Here is a 22,463-nt window from a genome sequence, read left to right as displayed (position 1 = left end):
TAATACCGACAGAATAAAGAACACATTAATCAGGTGTCACTAAGCAGCAATGACCGTCCTGCTGTGATGTACAGCAGACAGCTGAGGCAGTCTTGCAGAGCAGGACCGTGTAACAACGTCACAGTGCGCAGCTCCATCAGGTGACGCAACACCCTCCAATCCCTGTCCAGCACCAAGGGCAGGGCCACGAGCCAGGCTTCTCTCCCTTCACACTGAGCTCATTCTGCTATCACCCGGAGGTGCAAACGTTCCCACCTAGAGCGGTGAGAGAGGATGGCCACAGCCCGAACAGGGCGAATTTGTAGCATAACAGCCGCCCCCTGTTGGGCACTTTAGGGCGCCATACAATCTCCTATGGGACTAGCTGTTCATAGTTCACATATGTCTCTTTATAGGCAGTCCTTATCTTCCAAAATGCGAGCAACACAGATAGGTTCGAAAATCTGTATTCATGCACCCAAGAACGAAAAACAACAAGAACTCTTATTTAGAGCAAGCACAATCTAACACATTTACTAGCATGGGACATTATTGGATTTAAATGATAGAGGGTGTATTTTTACCACAGGTTCTGCCCGTCGACTTCCTCCCCTGAGGCATGGTGGTCGTGGCTGGGCTGGGCTACCATCAGACTGCCCGAATGGTTGGAGTTCAGCCAGGTGGAAGAGGGGGAAGAAAAGGAAGCGGTTCGCCCAGCAGTAACAGTAGACGCCGCCATGTTGGTTTTTTCCCTTAGCTCACTCCCCTTCCAGATGAATGAAGAAAAGCCGGCGCCCTATCCCAGCCCCGGATATTAGGAGTGTCAGAGCGAGATACTGGGCACGCATGCGCAGAGAGGCCTGGCTGTCACGGACACTGCACATGAAGCCGCGAGCAACAGAATACAAGTATCATTCTGATGGTAGAGGGGGGCGGCGGCAGTGTGTGTGTGTGCATGGGGGCGGTGTGTGTGTTTGTGTGTGTGTGTGTGTGTGTGTGTGTGTGAGCATGTGTGTATGAGTCTGTGTGTATGCGTGTGCCTTCGGCCGGCCTCAGTAACGCTGTGTGTGTTGTGTGCACGTGCGCGAAGCACGTCCACAGACCCTAAGCGGCTCGTGCACCGGTCTGTCTCCCTTGGGAGGCAAAACAACCACAATAGGTCTCGCTGGCGAGACCTAAAAATGATGGATTTAGGCCCAGATCTCTGTACTGGGGTGAATGTTTTACACTGTTCTGCATTCGGTCCGTCAATTGTTCTTTGTACATAAAACAGTGTGTCAGATAAGAGCATCTGGGTACTTTGAGTATAGTTATCAAGCAAAAAAAATAAGCTCACATACATATAATATAAAGTGTACTCTCATAAAGAAAGTTGGGTCTATGAAACATTTACGATGGTGTGCTTCAAAGTGTTTTACCTCTACTGCCGGATGATTTTACTTCCATTTTGCACTGTTTTTATATACTATGTTAATGGGCAATGAAAAAATGGTTTTGAAAAAAATGAAACGGGAAAAAAGAAAGCAAGTATATTTGTACCGCAGAAAAAAATAAAAACCCCAAAACGAAAGAGCATTACATAAACAGAAGGACAAACGTATATATCCATTCTTATATGCACTATGTGAGGAAATTTTGAAATATAAAGTGTAGAAGCTAGAGCCACACAATTTTAAGGCACTTGTAAGATTGTGATTGAACATTTTTGCAGACGAAGTTAAGAAGTAGTATTCAAATAGATAAACATTCTGTTGATACTCGAGAATGAAATTGACACTGATTTTATGAGTAAATCTTTCATAATACATTACACTAGTTTTCGTTGAAGACTCTCTTAAAAAATATATACATACTTTGTTCTGCTAGCCTAACCTCTAATGGGAAACGTTCACATCTAACCGTACCAAATTAAATAAAATGAGCCAAATTCTTCAACCATTAACCTCTTTAGATATAACTACCTCATAACAAAGCTTGCACGCCCCACCTAAGATACACATAGAAAAAACATGCAGGCATCGCATACAAATTATATTTCAATCCAGAGGAATGTCATTAGCAAAGGCTGACTGGACGACCGGCCCTTCCTCTTAACTGGGCATTGCCAGTTATTCACAGAGCGGCTAAGCGTCATAGATGGTCCAGACAAGTGACAACTGGTTGGAAACGTAGGTGTACACCCCAAGGAATCATACCATGTGTGGTCCATCCAGTACAAGTAATGCTGATGATTTCTATGCATCTCTAGTGCGGGAGAGTTTGGGGAATGATATAGAAAGGATAAACTACTTACATTTGTTGCTTCTCGTACAAGCCTCTGTTCGTGATACAATATATGCCGGATACATCTGACAAGGTCGAACGGACAACGCTCGTAGCTGTTCTGCAAAAGGAATGAGCACTTTGCTAATGAAGTGTTATCAAAAGAAGAATTAACACCATGTTAAACATCAGCGTGGACAAAAGCTAGCACAGCGGGGTGTGAATCCATGCTGAGTCAGAGCGTTAGATACGTGCCAGGTCACCCACACTGTGAGAGAACAACGTAGAGTGCGGAAGACAGAAAGGCACATAAATGCATAAAGAGAAAGTAAATCATCACGATCTTGTTAAGCTTGAATCTTTTCTAAAGTCACTTTCCGTGCATATCTAGCAGTTGGGCTTAGAACAGCACCTTGCTCAGTGAAATATTTCAATTGTCAGAGTTGACCAAAGGTGTGGCCGGCATCACTCATTATAATGTTAACCGGAAACTGAGTGCCTCACACATTAGACACAATCTAAGGTAGTTTACAGAGCACAGTGGAAAAGGTATCTTGAGGCCAGATGTACAAAGCTTTTTTGAGGTCGCAAACGGCCCGATTCGCAGAATCAGACCATTTGCAACTGTAAAAAAACATTTTATGTGGAAAGAAGCCCAATTTGTGATTCGGTAACCTATTACCAAATAACAAATTGGGTTTGCGTTTCGGTATGGGAAGAAGTATGTTTAGGGTGTCCCCATCTAATACGAATCACAGTAGCATGTGGGAATGTTTTGCAGTGGCAAAACATTTGCATTTTACCACCTACCGTTCACAAAGGGGAAGGGGTCTCCGAGGAAACCTTCCCCTAAATGTTTAACAAAAAATGTTTTAAGAGCAGGCAGTGGACGAAAGGGCCTACATTTAAAAACAAAGTTGCTTTATTGAAATGCAATCGCAGACATGGTGGTCTGCTGACCCCAGCAGTCGCATCCCTGTGATTTTTGCGATTCCCAATGGGTCGCAAAGTGAGACCTACATCATGAATATGAATGAGGTAGGTCTATTTGTGACCAATTCGGAATCACTGATTTTTGTTAAAGACACATTTGTACCAGGGTGCTTGCGATTACCAAATAGGAAATCGCAAAAATTCACTATTTGGTCATCGCTAACCCTGGCCCTTGATTCCTAGCCATCCTCTCCACCAAAGAAGCGGGTGGGTCAAATGTGATCTAAAATAGCTTCTAGCTGAATCGAAACGGGTTACTGACCTGGATAAATTGGTTTGCACACTGATGCTCCTTGAGATTTGCATGCTGTGCGTTATTCTGCCATCCAGTGGTTATTTCCAGACGCTTTATATCTTCACAATGTTTTTCTTCTGGGCGTCGACATGGACGTAGTCAGCATGATTTACTTTAACACTAATTGGAAGCAATATGCCCCCAACATATCAACTCCATTTTAGATGACTTTTCCACTTGGCGGTGTTTGGAAGTGTGTGAAAAAAACTCCTGAAGAAAACACACAGAAAGAAGTTCAACACAGCCTCAAAAATCAGGGGCTTTGTACCAGCGACCGATGTGGGAATGAGATCAGTTTCTTTTCTCTGAGAGTTTTTGCCTGGATCAAAAATTGTTTATCGGAAGGGGTGATATCACTGAGGCTACTTATCCGCATTTTGCAGTATTAGACATTGTTCTAGTTATGCCATAACTGCAAACAGAAAACACGTCCAACAATCCTTGAAAGTGAAGGACTCGACGCAAAATAAGGTCACTGGAAGAAAACCACTGAAGTCAAAGATAGTAAGTCGAGGAAGAGGGTTGAAAAAACCCTATCTTCCCAGGTCTAAAGGCAAGGCAAGCAGAAAACACTTGCTAGACGACGCTGACTTGACTTCAGAGCACGATCACGGTTAAATGTTCCAAGAGAGGACAGTAAGTGACAAGGAGTCTAAAAAACTCATCAAAGGCCCAAAGAATGAAAAAATGCCCAACACCGAACTTGACAAAGTATGCACAGAATGTGAATTCAGAAGAGATTTACGCTCTATAACTATTGTAGCAGTTCAGGAGCCTGTTTCTTTTGTGCTGTCGAACTATTCTGGATTGGCATGCAGAACACCAATTGATATCAGTGCCATGTGGGATGCGGTTTAATGTTGGTCACTAGTTAGAGAACCATGCAATGTATACAGCTGCTTCCCTTCCTCAAACTTGCAACGAGGATTTTTGTGGAGGTGTAACTATTTGAAGTGATGTGCGCTGTCCCAAATAGTCAGGAAAACGATAAGCACTGCCATGGTTATGGTTTTAGAAATGTAATGAGCCTGGGTTTGATGGACGGTAACTGTTATACTAGCCTGATTTATTATGAGTAATGTTATTCTTGAAAAGTGAATTCGTATTTATTTTGTATTTATATTAAATGTTTTACATTGTACCTTTTATGATTCTATGGAACCGAAATAAAGGAAACATGAAGGACAGGTTTCCAAGGCCTGTAAAATGTTTTCCGTTAACCTCCATTTTAGGATTGCCTATTCTTTTGTCATGGTCCCATTGACTGGCGTATTCAGCACCAGTATGCCAGTTTTCTGGTACATGGGCATTGCTAAATAGACTAATACGTAACTAAAGCAGTTCTCGTTCATCAATGGGGTTGTACTTGGAGAAATACTCCACAAATTCCTTGATATAGTCTGCCCTACTGCTTAACCAAGTGTTATTTACATATTCAACAATATTGTTTGCTAAGGATATGGATTGAATAAGATGTGGTTGCCTTTCTTCGTACTATGTACATAGGGATCCACAAACGCACAGTCACAGATCACCGAAGGGCAGTTGTCTATTGGTCATGTCTGCAGGCGGAGAGATGCATTAATAAACAGGGTTGCCACTTTATTACTTCATATGCAAATATCTTCAATATCTCTCACTTCTGGTGGCCTGATCTATTTAGAAGAGTGGTTGAATAGGCCATGTAATGGTAAGTCCACGATTCTACTTCGTCTTTTTTCAATGTCCCATCAGGTAGTGGTACTGAACCAAGGAAAATGCTACTTACTCAGTATGCATCTTTTCTTGGCATATAAAGCTGTAGAGTCATATGCTTCAGCATAGATCGCCATCTGATGTTGGTTCCGGATGTTTGCACTTTGTTATTGTTCGAATAAGTCTTGCAGTCAGTCACAAGGTAGGTGACTCCTCCTTTCGATGATAGTGCGCATGGGCATCGACTCCCTCCTTAAGATTGTTTTGCCATAAAGGGTGATGATGGAGTTAGCAAAGTAATAAAGATAGATGTCCATATAAATTGTATCTAAGTAAGATATCACTGCAACAGGTAAAGGTACCCAGGGAGGCGGGTGGGCGCATATGACTCTACAGCTCTATATGCCAAAAACAGATGCATACTCGGTGAGTAGCATTTTCTGTTCGAGACATATGAGCAGTAGATCATATCCTTTAGCACAGACTATAAAGCAGTTATTTCTGAAGCGGTGGCTAACCTGTAGCCATTGCAGTGGTTTGAAATAGTGTTCATAAAACTGCCTGGCCCACATAGCTTGTTGTTTCATTAACACATAATGGTTTATTAATGTGTGAGGTGTAGACCATGTTGCATCCTTCCAGATGTCATCTATGGGTATGTTTCCTAAAAATACCATGTAAGCCCCTAGTCTGCGTGTAGAGTGTGCTCTAGGGGGCATTGTTAATGTGCATTTAGCTTTAATGTAGCATATTTGAATGCACTGAACTATCCACCTTGCATTGCCCGATTTTGATATAGGATTGCCTTTATGTGGTGGAGCAAAAGCAACAAAAAGTTGTTTGGTTTTCCTAAAAGGTTTTGTTCTTTCTAAGTAATATAGTAAGTCTCTCTTAACATCTAATGTGTGAAGGGCACGTTCTGCCACTGAATCTGGTTGAGGGAAGAACTCAGGCAACTCAACAGATTGGTTGATATGAAAGGCAGAGATGACTTTAGGTAAAAATGTGGGGTTAGTCCTAAGAACCACTGTGTTTTGATGTATTTGCAAAAATGGTTCCTCTATGGTTAGTGCCTGAAGCGCACAGACTCTTCTTAGAGAAGTGATGGCTATAAGGAAGGCTACCTTCCAGGTGAGAAATTGTATTTCACATTTGTCTAATGGCTCAAAGGGGGAATCCATGCATCTTGTAAGGACTATGTTGAGAGTTCACGCTGGAGAAGCTGGAAGTCTGGGGGGAATGAGTCTTTTAAGTCCTTCCATAAAAGCTTTATTAGCAGGCACTCTACATATGTAGCTATTGCAGAGAGATGTAAGCGTATGGATTATACGCTAAATTAGAACGTTGTAGGTGTAATAGATAAATGATGTCTTCTGTTGAAGCATCTAGGGGATCGATCTGATTGTTGTTATAGTAAACGACAAACATTTTCTCTTTGCTGCGTAGCATGCTCTTGTGGTAGGGTGTCTAGCCTCTTTGATAACATTCATACAGTCTGGCTGAAGATTAAGGTAGCCAAACTCTAGGATTTCAGGTGCCAGATCGCAAGGTTGAGCTGATTGGGATCTGGATGTCTTATCTTTCCACAGTTCTGAGTAAGAAACTTGGGGGAGAGGTGTTGTTTTGGTGGGGAAAAACTGATAGCTCCAACAGGATTGTGAACCAGGTGTGGAAAACGTGTAATATTTTACTTGGCATAAGCTGCAGCCATTTTAGCTGTGGTGTCCATTTTGTTTCCTTCGTAATTCTCCCATCCTCTGCTGCTCGTCTTTTTACTGTGCTTGTGTTATCTATTTAAGTTAACTTCCTGACTCAGCTAAAAGCAATGTACGTGCTGAGAGTTTGTAGCTGCCAGTACACCTGTTCACTGTCAATCATGTACTGCTGCCATAAGCAGTTTTGCTCCCCCTCCCTCTTTGCTGACCACGTAGTTATTCATCTGCCCCTGTTTGCTAAAAACTATTTCTAAAACTTGTACTTCCTATTTCTGTTCACGTGCTTACACTGCACAAAACCTGTATAAAAGGACACTGGTTTGTGAAGCCAGTGTACTACCTCCGCCAGCACTTGAGAGTGCTGTGTGGACGTGGTCTCACTCATGAGTGATTAATAAACTTGTTATTTATTCCTACTCCAGTGCTGATCTCTACTTTGTTGGTTTTTGAACCTGTGGACAAAAGGGTGGCCCTGCACCAGTATACCCCTAAAAAGGTACATTTCCACACAGGGTTGTCTGGCCCATGTGGGAGCAACTAGGATAAGCGTCATAGAGTGCTGTTTAAGTTTCCGAAACACTAACGGAATGAGTGGGAGAGGTGGAAAAGTGTAAGCAAAAATCTCTGACCAATTCATCCATAGTGCATTGCCTTTGGACAATGGGTGTGGATGCCTGGACGCAAAGTTTGGGCATTTTGCGTTTAGGTGAGTGGCAAACAAATCTATCTCTGGGAAGCCCCTCATTTAGAAGAATGGGAGGAGAACTTGAGGGTGACGTTCCCATTCGAATATCTGCTGATGTTGATGACTGAGGAGATCTGCAATTTGGTTGTCTACTCCTGGAAGATGTTCTGCAAGGAAATATATTTTTTGAGGTATGGCCCATCTCCAGATGCTCTGTGCTAGCTTTGAGAGCTGTAGAGAGTGTGACCTCCCTTGTTTTTGTATGTAGTAAATCGCTGTCATGTTGTCTGTGCGAACCAGGACAGCTTTGACTACTAGATGAGGTTGAAAAGCCTTCAATGCTACAAGAATTGCTAGCAGTTTGAGATGGTTTATGTGTAGTTGTTTTTGTTGCAGAGTCCACATGCCCTGAATGGTATGTTTTTCTAGATTTGCTCCCCAACCAGTGAGGGGTGCATCTGCCGTTAGCACGATCTGTGGAACAAGATCGAGAAATGGCCGCCCCTTGGAAAGGTTTTATATGTTCCACCACTGTAGAGAGTGATGTGTACGGCCATCTATCAACACCAGATCTGATAACTGACCTTGAGCCTGGTTCCACTGACGTGCTAAGCATTCCTGTAGGGGACACATTTGAAGTCTTGCATAGGGAACGATTAAACTGCAAGAAGCCATCATTCCGATTAATTGCATGAACACTCAGGCTGGTAATGAGTGTTGAGGCTGAAACCGTGATATTAGAGCTTGCAAGCTGCGAATCCTGACTGGGTCGGGGTAAGCTAGAGCTTTGCGAGTGTCTATTGTGTCTCCTAGATACACTTGTGTGTTGAATGGTTGGAGGTGAGACTTGGTGAGGTTTACAGTGAACCCCAAGTTGTGAAGCAGTTGGACTGTCTTTTGAGTGTGATGTAGGCAGCTTTGTTGTGATCTGGCTTTTATGAGCCAGTCGTCTAGGTAAAGGAAGACATGAACGTGCTGTCTTCTTAGATGAGCTGCGACTACTGCCAGGCACTTGGTGAAAATCATGGGTGCTGTAGTTACTCCTAATGGGAGAACTTTGAACTGGTGATGTTGTCTGTCTACCACAAACCTGAGATATTTTCTGTGAGCAGGGTGAATGGGAATATGGAAATAGGCGTCCTTTAAGTCTAGAGTTGATAGAAAGTCGCCTTGCTGAAGTAGTGGGAGTACCTGTTGGAGTGTGACCATGTGAAAGTGGTCCGACTGTATGTACAGATTCAGCTGTCGGAGGTCTAGTATAGGCCTGAGAGAGCCGTCCTTTTTGGGAATTAAGAAACACAGGTAGTATACCCCTGTCCCTTGATATATGAATATGACCAGCTGTATAGCATATTTTTCTAACAGAGATAGACCCTCTTGTTTTAAGAGGGTGAGATGTTTCGGTGATATTGCATGTGCTCTTCGAAGAATATTTGGGGGAGTGCTTGTAAGCTCCAGGCAGTAATTATATTGGATAATTTGTAGCACCCACTTGTCTGAAGTGATTGAATTCCAGACAGGTAAGAATTGAGAGAGACGTTCCCCGACAGGAGAGGAATGATCGGGGGGTAGCGGAGGGAAGTCACTGTTTGTTTGAGGGGGAAGTGTGTATCGAATTACCTCTACCTCTACCTCTTCCCCTACCATTGTTTCTGCTAAAACCTCCTCTAGAATAATCTCTGAAGGAGGGGGATTGGTTGTTGCTGTGTAAGAGGAGGAGGCTTTGTCAGTGGACACAGTTTTTTGAGCCACCCCTGTAAAAAGAGCAGCGAAAAGAACCTCTACTGGCAGGTAACTGTAAAGCCCCCATGGACTTTGCGACCTCAGTGTCCAGCTTGGCCGAAAAGATGCTCTTTATCAAAGAGTTGGTAAAGTATGGAGATTTGCACCTCCGGCTTAAATCCAGAAATTCTGAGCCAAGCGTGTCTGCGTAATAATTCCCTGGTGTTAACTGCACGAGATGCTGTGTCTGCTGCGTCTAGTGCACATTTAATTGAGGTGTTGGTAATGAGTTTACCTTCCTGAATAAGGTCATTAGCCTTAGATTTATATCGGTCAGGCAAGTGTAGCATGAGTTTTTCTAGCTCATTGTAATGAGCCCTGTCATAACGAGCTAGCAGCGCATGGTTTTTGGCAATGCACCAGTTGTTTGCTGCCTGTATAGCTACTCTTTTGCCTGAGGCATCAATAAGCTTGGACTCCTTGTCAGAAGGAGAGGTCTCTCCTGTGGCTTGTGAGTTAGCCCTCTTGCATGCGTTGGAGACTACAAGAGAGTCTAAAGGCAGCTTACGTTTAATATAAATAGGATCTGTAGGAGCTGATTTGTATTTTTTATCCACTCTAGGTGTGATTATTCTTGCCATTACAGGATCCTTAAAAACCTCGTCTGTGTGTTTTAACATGTCTTTTTGCTTTGGCAGGGTATGAGTAGTTCTTTGTGAGGAAGAAAGTGTCTCAAAGAGGAAATCCTCTTCTAAAGGCTCTTTATGAAGCTCTACTCCATGATAATGAGCAGCCCTGTTAAGGAGCTCTAGAGATCCAATGTTGTCATTAGGTGGGCAGGGTCAGGAGGGATACAAATCAGGGTCATTATCTGTATTTGGATCTGTGTGGTAATCTTCCCAAGCGTCAGTGTCCTGATCCTCATCCCCATGCCCTTCATCCTGTGGGTCAGGTGTAATTGGCCTTGGTGGTGAATTTAATGGTGTAATAATCAAGTTGGGATTAGGAGGTGGAATATAGGGAGGAGAAGAGTTAGGGCCATATGTATCAAGCCTTTGCGAATCGCAAAAGGCCTTTTTGCATATTTTGGGATGTATGAAATATTCGCAAAATAAAGAATCGCAAAGATTTGCGATTCCTTATTTTGCCATAGCATTTAAGGAATCGCAATTTTGCTATTCCCTAAACGCTATGTATGTAGCATTTTGGGCTGCAAATTTTGGTTAAGAATTCGCAAATTACCACCAACTTGTAGTTGATGGTAACTTGCGAATTCTTCAAAAAATGCACAATTTGGCTTTTTTGACGGTGGCATGTGATGCACACACATGCCCATAGGGCATGTATGTGCGCCATATGCACACACATTTACATTTCAGGGGTGCAGCAGGGTGTCTTTGAGACACCCCTGCACCCTTGAAATAATTCTCAAATTGCGATTAGCAAATTGCGAATTCGCAATTTGAGAATTATTTCGCAATCATTGCTATGGGCCTCCTGGCCCATAGGAATGCATTGGAAATTATTCCTTAATTGCGAATTCGCAAAATGCGAATTCGTAAATAAGGAAGATTAAGGAATCGCTAAAAAATAGAGAAATTCTTCATACATACCATTTTGCGATTCCTAAATAGCGATTCCTTAAAAATCGCTATTTAGGAATCGCAAAAGAGTTTGTTGATACATATGTGTCCACATTTTTCTTCTTGAGAGGGATATGATAGTCCTCTGGTAAGTCATTTTTCTTATTTTTTGGAATGGTTGCCTGAATATGTCCCGTTTTAGGGTTTATAACCAGCTTTTTCCGTTTCGGGTCGAAAGTTGGCTCATTAGATGGAGGCTCTTTGGGGAGAATGTCTTTCTCTTTCCATGGAGATTTTGGCGCCGGAGGTTTCGGCTCTCAGTCTTTGGGTGTTGATGGTTTCGGCTCCAAGTCTTTGGCCTTGGAAGGTTTCGGCTCTGAGTCTTTGGACTTGTTTGGTTTCGGCTCCGAGACTTTTGGCATCGAAGGTGGAGTCTTCGGTCCCGAAGGTATGTTGACAGATAGATTCTTGGTCTTATGTTTTGTTGCGAAAGGTGTAGTTCGGCATCAGAGCAGGCTGGCTCGTGTCCAAGCCAGAAGGCTCTTCTTTTTGTTTCGGAGCCCGGACGGAGGGCGGGGCATCTGAAACGTTTTGCCGGTGCAGACCTAAACTCGAGGGCGGAGGAGGGTCCAGAGCCTTTGTCTTATGCAGAATAGGCACAGGGGGATATGTACTCGCGGTACGCTGACCCCCAGTGATGTCTTCTTCATCTTCCATGTTGGAGTCGGACATGGAGATATGCTCTTCTTTCTCTGGCTCTTGAGCTAGGTATTGGATACCGGAACTTTCTCCGAAGATGTCCAGAATAGAGTCACTCAGATGTTGCATTTCGTGGCACCAAGCCCGATGATCACAAAGTGTCTTTTTTGATCGGAATGATCGACACACGTCGCAGTCCTTCTTGTGTTCCGGGGACAAGCAGTCAGTGCGTGGAAATTTAGCACAACACCCGGGACATAGCTTGACTGGAGTCTATTCCATCAACTGCTAGCGCGGTCGGTACGAGTAGGCCCGACGACCTGCCTCGAGTTTTCAGATAGAAAGTTTTTCGAAGTGAGTCAATGCACGTCAAATGAGGAACCGCGATCGATAAAGTGCAAACATCCGGACCCAACACCAGATGGCGATCTATGCTAAAGCATATGATCTAAAGCCCATATGCCTCGAACATATACATTCTTTCCAACATTCTTTGACCAAAAGTAGGTAGATTTTCAGATGTCCATACAGTAATTAGCATAAGGATGAGATCACATGAAATGACACCATATGACCTTTGCCAAAACATTATCATAGAAAAGAACAGTATGGGACACGTAAGCTTTGTTAAATTGCAGAAAATACAACCAGTATAACAGCTGACATGGCAAAAGTTCCAAAAGCATAAAAGTGTCACCTAGACGAGCAACTGAACTGAATCAATGCTACAAGTCCCACACCGCAATACTTTGGGGAATAAGAAGTCAGCACTGGTATCATTGTTGCTGTGACATGGAGTTACCTGGTAACCTCCTTTTTAAGGACCCCTGCCCCAAACCCTCCTCCCTGATCTGCACACACAGTTATTGTACTGATTTTGAACACCGTTTGCAGTCGGTAAGTTTTTAAATGCGCAAATTCACACTAGCTTCATGAACATTTTGTGGGAAACCCCACTCTTCATTTAGAGTATTCATTATAGTATGGTATGGCTTATACCAGTCAGTCGCATAACCACCATTAGTGCACCAGGTACACTGGCACCTAGGACCTATGTATGAATGGCTAAATGTACTGCAAGTACGGTCTAAGAGTAGGCTCTTTGCAATAACTTTAATTATACTACACGGTCAGAGCTGCCCCAGGCAGTGAATGTACTCTGCTCCCAGACAAGGAGCCAGGAGTGCAAAGAATGTAACATTAAGACAAATGATTGATGGAAAGCTGGAAATATGAGATATTCTTATGTTGGTTTGCCTGCCTAGTTACCAAATGAAGTCAGCTGTTGCACAACTTATGTGCTAAAACAGCACTGTAATGGAAATGACACATAACCAGTGTGTTACTATCAGTCATCAATGGCACAGTATTTCCCAGCAGACGAAAACATTCGCCAACTCTGAACCCAGAGCGGACATGTGACAAGCAGTTCTAAAAGACTGTTCTCAACACAGTGTTTCTTTTTATCTTCAATCTGAGCAGGGGCTCTACTGTCATTTATGGTTACATCGTGGAAAAAAAAAGAGGCCTCTTCTTTTCCCCACCTTCCCAAATTAGGCTACTGCACAGTAGACTATCACATACTAAAGCAGTACGGTAGCGCCATAAAAGGGTTCCTGCAATTCGTCATTCTTAATGCCGAATGCTTCATTGTAGTCCACCGATGGTGTGAGGATATAAGGCATTGCCAGATGTAGAGGACCCCACCTTGTGGCATCTCATTGGCTTGACACAAGTATTACAGTGGTAAATAGGCTGATTCCGGCTGTTCCAAGTCTCAGAAATCCCCCCTTGTTATAATAGGCTTGCTTGAACTTGTTTCACAGAATTTGGGCTTGAATTCATGAATGAATCCAGGCTGGGCATTTACAAAAATCATATCAATGGTGGTTCAAATCGCTATGTGTCAAAACATGGCTCTGCAGTTCTGTAGTGACAGTCCTAATAAACTAATTTTAGCAATAGGACCAACTGGGGTCATCAGAGGTGTCCTTTGTAGGACACACAAGCCCTCAGCCACCAAAACGTGGCAATGCCTCATCCCTGGACTCTGTGCCTCGTCGGACTGGAAGTGGAAACTAAAATTAACGAAAGGTTTCTCTAAACACCTTTATATAGCAGGGGCCTTTGGTAAAGGTTAAAATCAGTGAGACGTCTTAGGATAATAACTATCCCCAAATTCACAAACGTATGGTCAACATGTTTCTTGCCTACCTAATCCCTACCAGGATTCACTGCAATTCATCAGGATTTTAACAAGATGCCTAATCTACTCATGTAGGTATCTTATTTGGGGGATTTCTTTAAAACTCACTTACAGGGAACTGCACGATTGTCAGAAAAGTGAATAAACTTGCTTTTCGTAACTTCCATCCCGAACTCGGTTGTAAGGTCCGATTTTAGGCGTCTGACCTAGAAGAAATATATACACAGAACATACACATAAAAAAGATAAAAAAGGGCAGCCAATTCTACTACCCACCATTTTATGTGCCAATATTATGCCACAACATTTGGACCACACAGAACAAGTCACCACAAGCAAAGTGCTGTTGTTGAGGAAAACACACAAATTGTGCCAAACGAGAACAGGCCGTACCACACCCACCACATCATGATAATAAGTAATGGCTAAAGGTCGTATCACATTTTCAAGCCAAGTGAGTATAGTTGGTATCTATCACACTTTCGCGAATTGCTGGTATGTAGTTTCCGGTCTAAATCCCATTGTACCCAGGACTCATGGGAGCTCGTGGAAGAAGGACTTTCAAGTGGCTATCTATAGGGAGATAAAAATGTAGCTTTAGGATTGCAATACTATGTAGTGCATCTTAATCAGTTCGCAATTAATGTCACTTACTTGACAAGTCCCTGCTGCTTGCCTATCAGTCTCCACAGACATCGGTCAGGGACATTAGACCCTGAGGCAAAAGACAAGATCTATGGCAAAGAGCCACTTCGTGGGGCCCAGTGGGAAATGCAGTGCCAGCTCAATGAGGAGCACAGTCACATTATGAAGCATGCCACATTTTGGTGCCTCATAAAAGTGGTTGCCTGGATGAACAGTAATTTCCTCAAACTGAATGGGGGCAATGCTGAGATTCTCGTGGTGGGCAACCAACCTCACCTTTGGAGCCTCATTTGTGGCCGGGGGCTCTATGTGTAGCTTCTAGCCCAGTCCGGGTTGTTGAAAATCTTCTTTTTTTGGCAGGATAATAAGCTCTCTATGAGACATCAGATTACTAAGGTTGCAGCAACCTGCTTCAGAGTGTTGAGATGGCTAGAGAAAATCCTTGGCTGCCTCGCTGCTTCAGCTCAGAGAATAGTGATCCAAGCATTGATCAGACTGGATTATGGAAATATTCTCTACTTAGGGGTCACTAAGGCATCACTTAGGAGGCTTCAGATAATCAGAACGTAGCATCAAGACTAAAACTTTGGCCCACCCTTTCAAAAACATAGTTCTACTGCTTGCCTTCTACAGGATCTCCACTGGCTTTCTATTGAGAAGCGAATACACCTTGTTCAACATGTACAAACTCATTAGAGATGGATGTCCCTAATACCTCAGATCTCTGGTGCTGCCTTACAAGCCGAACCGTGCCCTGCACTTCAGCTATACAAATATGTCCACAGTCCCAAGAGTTGGGGGAATCCGTCAAGGGGGCCTGTCTTTCTTCTACCTGGGTACTAAGCTGTGGAATTCCTTGCAGAGCTCCTTGAGATCATGCCAATCGGTCTTGTTTTTTTTTTTAAAGCAATTAAAAACCTGCCATTTTTGGGAGGTTTGCGGCTTTAGTTTTTAGACAGATATACCTTAAAGTACTTAGTACTGGACCCTCTACTCAGAGTAGCCATGCGCTCCACAAAGCTTTAATAATAATAATTGGTGGCTGAGGCTTGTGTTTCCTACAAAGGACACCTTTGATGACTTTGGCTGGTCCAATTATCATAATCAGGTTATTAGGACTTTTACTAAAGAACTGCACACCCAAGTTTTGACATATACCTTTAGGAAGAACGTGTTCTTTCTTGGTGTCACTGATTTTACAGTGTCGGGTGCCAAGCCCCCTAGCCCGAGACTCGAGGCAATTCCACAGTGCGCTCTCTTTTTCCCCCCACAGCCACCGGGTTCTGTGAACAGTAAGGAGCCGGTGCAAACCTACAGCTGGACCTTTAATGAAACGCCAGAGGATTTGAGACACACCCCTTGGAGGCAAGACGAACTGGAGGACGAGAGCGATATCTGCCTGGAGGACACAGGAGGGAGTGTCCAATACCAGAAGGGAGAAGACGCTTCCAGTCAAGCCCGTGAAGACGCCGGAGGAACCGTGGCTGATCGGAGGAGCAGAACGGAGGACGCTCGCCCTCCGAAGAAGGCCAACGTTTGTGAGGAGAAGGACGTAGCGCCCTGTCACGGCCCAGGAGGGTCGTGGCTTCAGCAGGTGCGTAGCCACTTGCGGGGACCCGGGTGTGGGGTGGGTGCGCTGACTTCAGCGGTAGCTGGGATACATCACCCGACGCCACGTCCGTGAGTTCTCTAGACCGGCTGGGCGTATACTCCGCTACTTTCCCTGCCTTCCCCCCTGGTGACGGATTGCCCCATTCCACAATGTTTACCAACGGCGGAGCATTGTTCCTCACACCTTTCCCCAATTTATTGTGGACCCCGAGTATTGCACCACCAATAGTGCTTGTTTTCTTTGTTTTGAGCTGCTTGGAGCAGGTATACGCCTGGAGCAGACAGAGGAAAGGCAACAACCGAAGAGTACCTTCCAGAAATCCGGGATCTGCCCTTATTTCCTTTGCTTGTTTCATTACATAAACCCTGAGTTTGAAGCATCCTACCACGTGCTCTTTTGGGTCTCATCGACAAGTGGTGTTTCTGCCCGGTCCCAGGATTCCATTGGGAGCCAAAAATGGAAAATCTAATACAACACATGGTCGAGGGCCAAAAGAAACTCGAGTAGGTGGTGGAAAGACAACTCACCTCGGCCCAGGCGGATCGGGAAATGTTCAAAGACCTCATGAAGGGACAGACGGACGCAATATTACGCGTCGGGGAGGAAGTAGCCCATTCTACTACTGGACAGAAAACGAGTAGATCAATGGCCTCTGTTCCTACTGTTGCACTACAGAAATATGTAGCAGGAGAAGACCCGGATGCCTTCTTATTGAATTTTGAGAGGGCGGCAAGGGCTTCGGGTTGGCCTGTGGCCAAATGGCCGTTCTTCCTTGCGCCCATATTAACAGGCGACGCCCAGGCCGCCTACCAGGTTGCTAATCCAGCCGGCGGTACCCCTTATGAAGAAGTTAAAGCAACCATCCTCGACCATCTTGGGTTAGACGCTGAAACCTACAGATGAGATTCCGTAAAGAGAAGGGAGCTCCCGGGGATACGGCAAAAACCCTGTACTTCAAACTGAAAATAGCGGCAGACAAATGGTTGAAACCTGAAGTAAACACCAAGGAACAGGTTATGTACGCTATATATTTAGAACAATTTATAGAAGCCTTACTCTATCCCAGCAAATGTTGGCTTCGGCAGCATTCTAATTTAACTCCAGAACAAGCCGTTGAAATGGCTGCCTCCTTTTCACGAGCACAGAACCGAGGTCCCACCTGGGAGCCTGAGAAATCTTTTAGATCCTTGCCCGCTCCCAGGAAACCCCTTTGGTGCCTTAAAGAGCCAGAAAGAGCCAGGTTCCCCCGAGCAGAAGCACCCTTAAACCAAGGCCCTCAGTGTTTTGAGTGTGGGGAATGGGGGCATATATCCCGCACTTGTTCTAGAAAGCGGACAGAATAACCCATGGATGTGAGCTATGCGCTCCGTTCTCTGCTATACACCGAGGAGATGGGGGCATGCTTCTATGTAAGTCTTTGTTTAAATAATGTTACCGTTAATGCTCTCCTTGACTCAGGGTGTAGACAATCGATAGTTCGAGGGGATTTGGTACAGCCAGGCCAGCTGCTCCTTGAAAAAAAAGTCCACATAAGTTGTGTTCATGGGGATGTTAAGGCCTATCCCACTGCCCGTTTGCCACTTGAATGTCCAGAGGGAACAATCAATTGGGTAGCAGTTGGGGTTCTTTCCTCTCTCCCAGAAGAGCTCATATTAGACATAGATAACCCCAGTGTCTTTCTTTGGTTTTGGCCAGAATAAAAGAGCACCCACAAGAACCGCCCAAGGGGGTAGAAAAAACTTCCAGAGCCCTCTTGACTCAAGAACCTTGGCAAGGCGACAAAGGGTTCCGATGGGCCAAAGTTAATGATCCCACCATGACCCAAGCTTGGCAACAAGCCCGACTGCCCCAAGATCCTAACAGAACTACCTATCCCCATTTTTGTATAACCAATGGGTTGTTGTATCGAATAGGAGGCCCTCACGAGGATCCCCAACTATTAGTACCCAAGGAATTCAGAGAACAAATCTGCTTCTTTGCCCATTCCCACCTCCAAGCTGGCCATGTAGGAGCCCTTAAAACCACCCAGACCTTAAGGAACTTACTGGCTTGGAATATATGCCCACATAAAAACCTACTGCCAGGAATGTCCTATATGTCATAGGAAAAATCCTTACAAACCCCCTGCTGTTCCCCTACAACCCATGCCAATTGTAGGAAAGCCTTTTGAGCAGGTAGGTATGGACTTAATTGGTCCCTTGCCCAAGTCCAGCAAGGGATATCAGTAGGTCTTGGTTCTGGTTGACTATCATACCAGGTTCCCAGAAGCTTTTCCCTTAAAATCTCCTACCACAGCCAGCATATCTGACAGACTCGTGGAGTATTTCTCCCGTGTAGGGTTTCCCCGACAGATACTAACCGATCAGGGGACCCCTTTTGTCTCCAGATTAATGACCCAGGTCTGTAGGATGTTGGACATGCGGCATCTACGCACATCTGTCTATCATCCTCAGACCGATGGCCTGGTCAAGAGATACAATGGGACCTTAAAGTTAACCTTGAAAAAGATGTCAGACGAGGGAAAACACTGGGATCAGCTCTTACCCTTTGCTCTTTTTGTCATCTGGGGACAGGTTCAAAGCAGCCTGGGGTGTTCCTCCTTTGAGATGTTGTATAGGACCCTATTGGAAATGACAAAGGAGGCCTGGGAAAAAGAGACCAATGATACCAGTGAACTCCTTGAGTACGCCCAACATCTGAAAACAAGGCTGAGTAAGTTGAGAGAGAGAGAGAGAGAGAACTAGCCATGACAAACCTCGAAAGGGCCCAACACCAGCAGAAACAACAATATGACAAAGGAAAAAAATGGAGAACCCTCAAGATAGGTGACTGGGCCCTAGTATTGTTACCAACAGCTATCAGTAAGGCCAAGAACGAGTGGAAGAGACCATAGGAAACACATCCTACCGGCTACAGGTTACCCCAAGTTGCACCCAAACCTATCACATAAATCTTCTAAAGAAGTGCATAGGTCCTCCCCCCTCCTCTAACCATCTGGCTCTACCCCAAGCCCCGCACCCCAAAACTCGAGGCAATTCCAACGAGCGCTCTCTTTTTTCCCCCACAGCCACCGGGTTCTGTGAACAGTAAGGAGCCGGTGCAACCCTACAGCTGGCCCTTTAATGAAACGCCAGATGATTCGAGACACACCCCTTGGAGGCAGGACGAACTGGAGGACGAGAGCGATATCTGCCTGGAGGACGCAGGAGGGAGTGTCCAATACCGGAAGGGAGAAGACGCTTCCAGTCAAGCCTGTGCAGATGCCGGAGGATCCGTGGCTGAACGGAGGAGCGGAACGGAGGACGCTCGCCTACCGAAGAAGGACAACGTTTGTGAGGAGGAGGACGTAGTGCCCTGCCACAGCCCAGGAGGGTCGTGGCTTCAGCAGGTGCGTAGCCGCTTGTGGGGACCCGGGGGTGTGGTTGGTGCGCCAACATCAGCAGTAGCTGGGATACATCGCCCAACGCCGCGTCCTCGAGTTTTCTAGACCGGCTGGGCGTATACTCCGCTTCTTTCTCTGCCTTCCCCCCCTGGTGACGGATTTCCCCATTCCACACTGTTTACCAACGGCGGTGCATTGTTCCTCACACCTTTCCCCAATTTATTGTGGACCCCGAGTATTGCACTAACAATAGTGCTTGTTTTCTTTGTTTTGAGCTGCCCGGAGACGGTATACGCCAGGAGCAGACAGAGGGAAGGCAACAACCGAAGAGTACCTACCAGAAATCCGGGATCTGCCCTTATTTCCTTTGCTTGTTTTATTAATTAAACCCTGAGTTTGAAGCATCCTAGCACGTGCTCTTTTGGGTCTCATTGGCAAACGACGACATACAGTAACCAGGAGTACTTTGGATTTGGACAATTTAGTACCCGTAGTTATTTTGACCACAGAAAACTGTTTTAATCCTCCACTCCTCAAGGAAAGGCTTTGAGGCAGAACAGATAATTGGAGACTTTGGCGTAGAGGACAATCGCCTGAAGAATCAAATTTGACTATTCAATTGAAGAATCTTCAGAACTAGTGGTGTAAACTTCCACTCCATCTTGAATTAAAAAAATAAATGTTGGAAAATCATCCTACCCATCTTCAAATTGGAGAAAAGGCCTTTATACCAAAAACCTATAGCCAATTAATGGGTTGACCTATAGCCATGGCACTGGAAGATGTAACTAAGAGTTTGGTGCAGGGAAAATTAGAAACTCAATAAGAATTAAATTATCTTTTGAATCCCAAAAAAAGGTTAGAAGAGTAAAAGTCATAAGAGGCCTTGAAGGATCTAGCTCCACTGAGCTTTCGTACTATGAAGCCCTGTACGTCCAAAACAGTATGTGAGCTATCCTTTGGTGAACGGCCTAGACATGCACAGGAAGAAATGTATGATGCAGGATTTTGATTCCTATCTGTTTAGTCTGTTACATAAACCATGCCATAATACATCCTTGTGGCACATAGATGGCTGAAGTAGACAAATTGATTTTCTCCTTCTTCCCCTTACAGCGCAAAAACAATTATTCCTACCTTTCTCTTTATGGCACATAGATGGCTGAAGTAGACAAATCGATTTTCTCCTTCATCCCCTTACAACGCAAAAAAATCCTACCTATGGCTTTGCAGATGGGTAGAGACAATTGTCCTAAGCATCGTTTCCTGTAAAAATGTAAATAGTATATAGAGGATTTTCTGGATTTTCTGACTGTTACAGCCTGCAGTCACAGGCCACAGTGGTTGCCTATTTCAACTTGCATCTCGTAGCTGGTACTCGTGTCAATGAATAGAATGCCTATCAAGTCTCTTGGCTCGTAGTCAAAATAAAATTCATGGAGGCAGTTTGTGGGACTTGAGGCAAAACTGCAATGGTAATATAACCATCCTTAACTGGGAAAAGACACATTGAGTGGTCACAAATTTTGGAGTCATTCTCCGAAAAAACCTATACCCTAAAGTACATAAAACAATCCTGAAACAGCCCTTATTCCATAAGTATATCAGTTCTCTTCGGTCTGTGTTACATACCAATCTTGCTTCCAAAGGTAGGAAACTGCATTGAGCACTGTGGGCTTCGGACTGTAACAATGATCATGCCACAGTGGTCACTGGCAGTCAGCCACAATATAAAGATTTTGGTAAAGAAAACGGTAATCTGTCTAACTACCAGATCGTTGAGTGTCAGCACAGCATCTGAATTTATAATAGTGTTATTTTGTAGGGGGTGGTGCTCAGTGCTTAAATTGCAGAGCTATCGCATTCACCTACATCACTGCGTAATGGGGATCCAATTTATTTTTCCTCTCATGTTATTTAAATTCAGGACGAATCTGGTTTTTGATGATCTGGTTATTATCACCCAGTGTGGATTCTAAATTGAGTAACTGTAACACCTTTTACTTACAGCGCTAAAAACCAACAGAAGGGCCGTGTGAGGTGCTACATAAAAACAAGTTGTTATTGTTGTGTGTATAAATAAGTTCTGCAGCAAACATTACATTGTCTTCTGAGATCACATGTTGTGATGTATTCTTATAGGTTCTGTATCGATCCCCCTATTCCTGACCCTGTTCTGGTTAACAAGTTAACTAGCAGCCATCCCATGATGCAGAAACCGTTATCTGATTAAGCCACACTACGGCACAGGAACGTGTTATCTGATTAGGTCATAACGCTTGCCATCTAATTAGACAAGCGATATTCCTCCAACCCCCGATAAGGCATACGGAGTTCTCAAAACAAATCAAACCTATGACAACCTGGGAAAAACCCTGCGGCCATTGTTTTGATTTCATCGAGAACTTCAGCAAAAGAATGTGCTAACGACCAAGTCGTATGACATCCTTATTGACGTATCTATGTCCATCCTTACGTCAATCTCGGCACCTTACAGGTATAAATATTACCGGTATTGCCTTAAGCAAACACACGCGGTGGTGACGAGATCGGAGCAGCCAGACTTGCCGAAGCCCAGAGCAGAGCAGACCCCGCTGGCGCAGCCCCGCCTTCCTGACGCGCTGAGAACGAGACGCTGCTTTCTCCTGCCGAGAAATCCAGCTCCAGCGCTTCCGGGTAGCCCTCGCAGGCAGCCTGGAATATCGAGACCAGAGACGAGAGATACCATCCCTCATTCATCCTAGATTCAAGGTACAGAACTGAATAACCCCTTGCAGAGAATTCTTGAGTCAGTCACTTGGCAAAACAAACTTAACTTAAACTGCTACTTTCTATTCCCGCCCACGTATTAGGCTTAGGTCAGGTACACCGGGGTAGGCGTAGTTAGAAACACCAGTTGAGTACGATTAGTCAAATGTATATGTAGCTATTTTATCCATTTTAAACCACCTTATGGCTTAGAAACCATATAAATGTTTTTACAGTATTAT

The 22,463-nt window shown here is 44.5% G+C and overlaps 1 protein-coding gene across 8 annotated transcripts in view; it reads right to left on the bottom strand.

The window, feature by feature from the left end:
• The window catches only part of LOC144755958 (signal transducer and activator of transcription 5B), a 1,707,375-nt gene that overhangs the window by 763,061 nt on the left and 921,851 nt on the right, over positions 1-22,463 (bottom strand). For all 8 annotated transcript variants that reach the window (XM_078645393.1, XM_078645400.1, XM_078645396.1 and 5 more), the window contains one exon: positions 2,273-2,362. In XM_078645393.1, coding sequence (XP_078501519.1) covers positions 2,273-2,362 — 90 coding nt within the window. The remainder of the gene's footprint in view (positions 1-2,272; positions 2,363-22,463) is intronic.

The sequence above is a fragment of the Lissotriton helveticus genome, chromosome 5_1 (genome assembly GCF_964261635.1).
Source record: "Lissotriton helveticus chromosome 5_1, aLisHel1.1, whole genome shotgun sequence".
Lineage (NCBI taxonomy): Eukaryota > Metazoa > Chordata > Amphibia > Caudata > Salamandridae > Lissotriton > Lissotriton helveticus.
The sequence above is the reverse complement of the archived record's forward strand: the minus strand, read 5'-3'. Positions and strand labels throughout refer to the sequence as shown.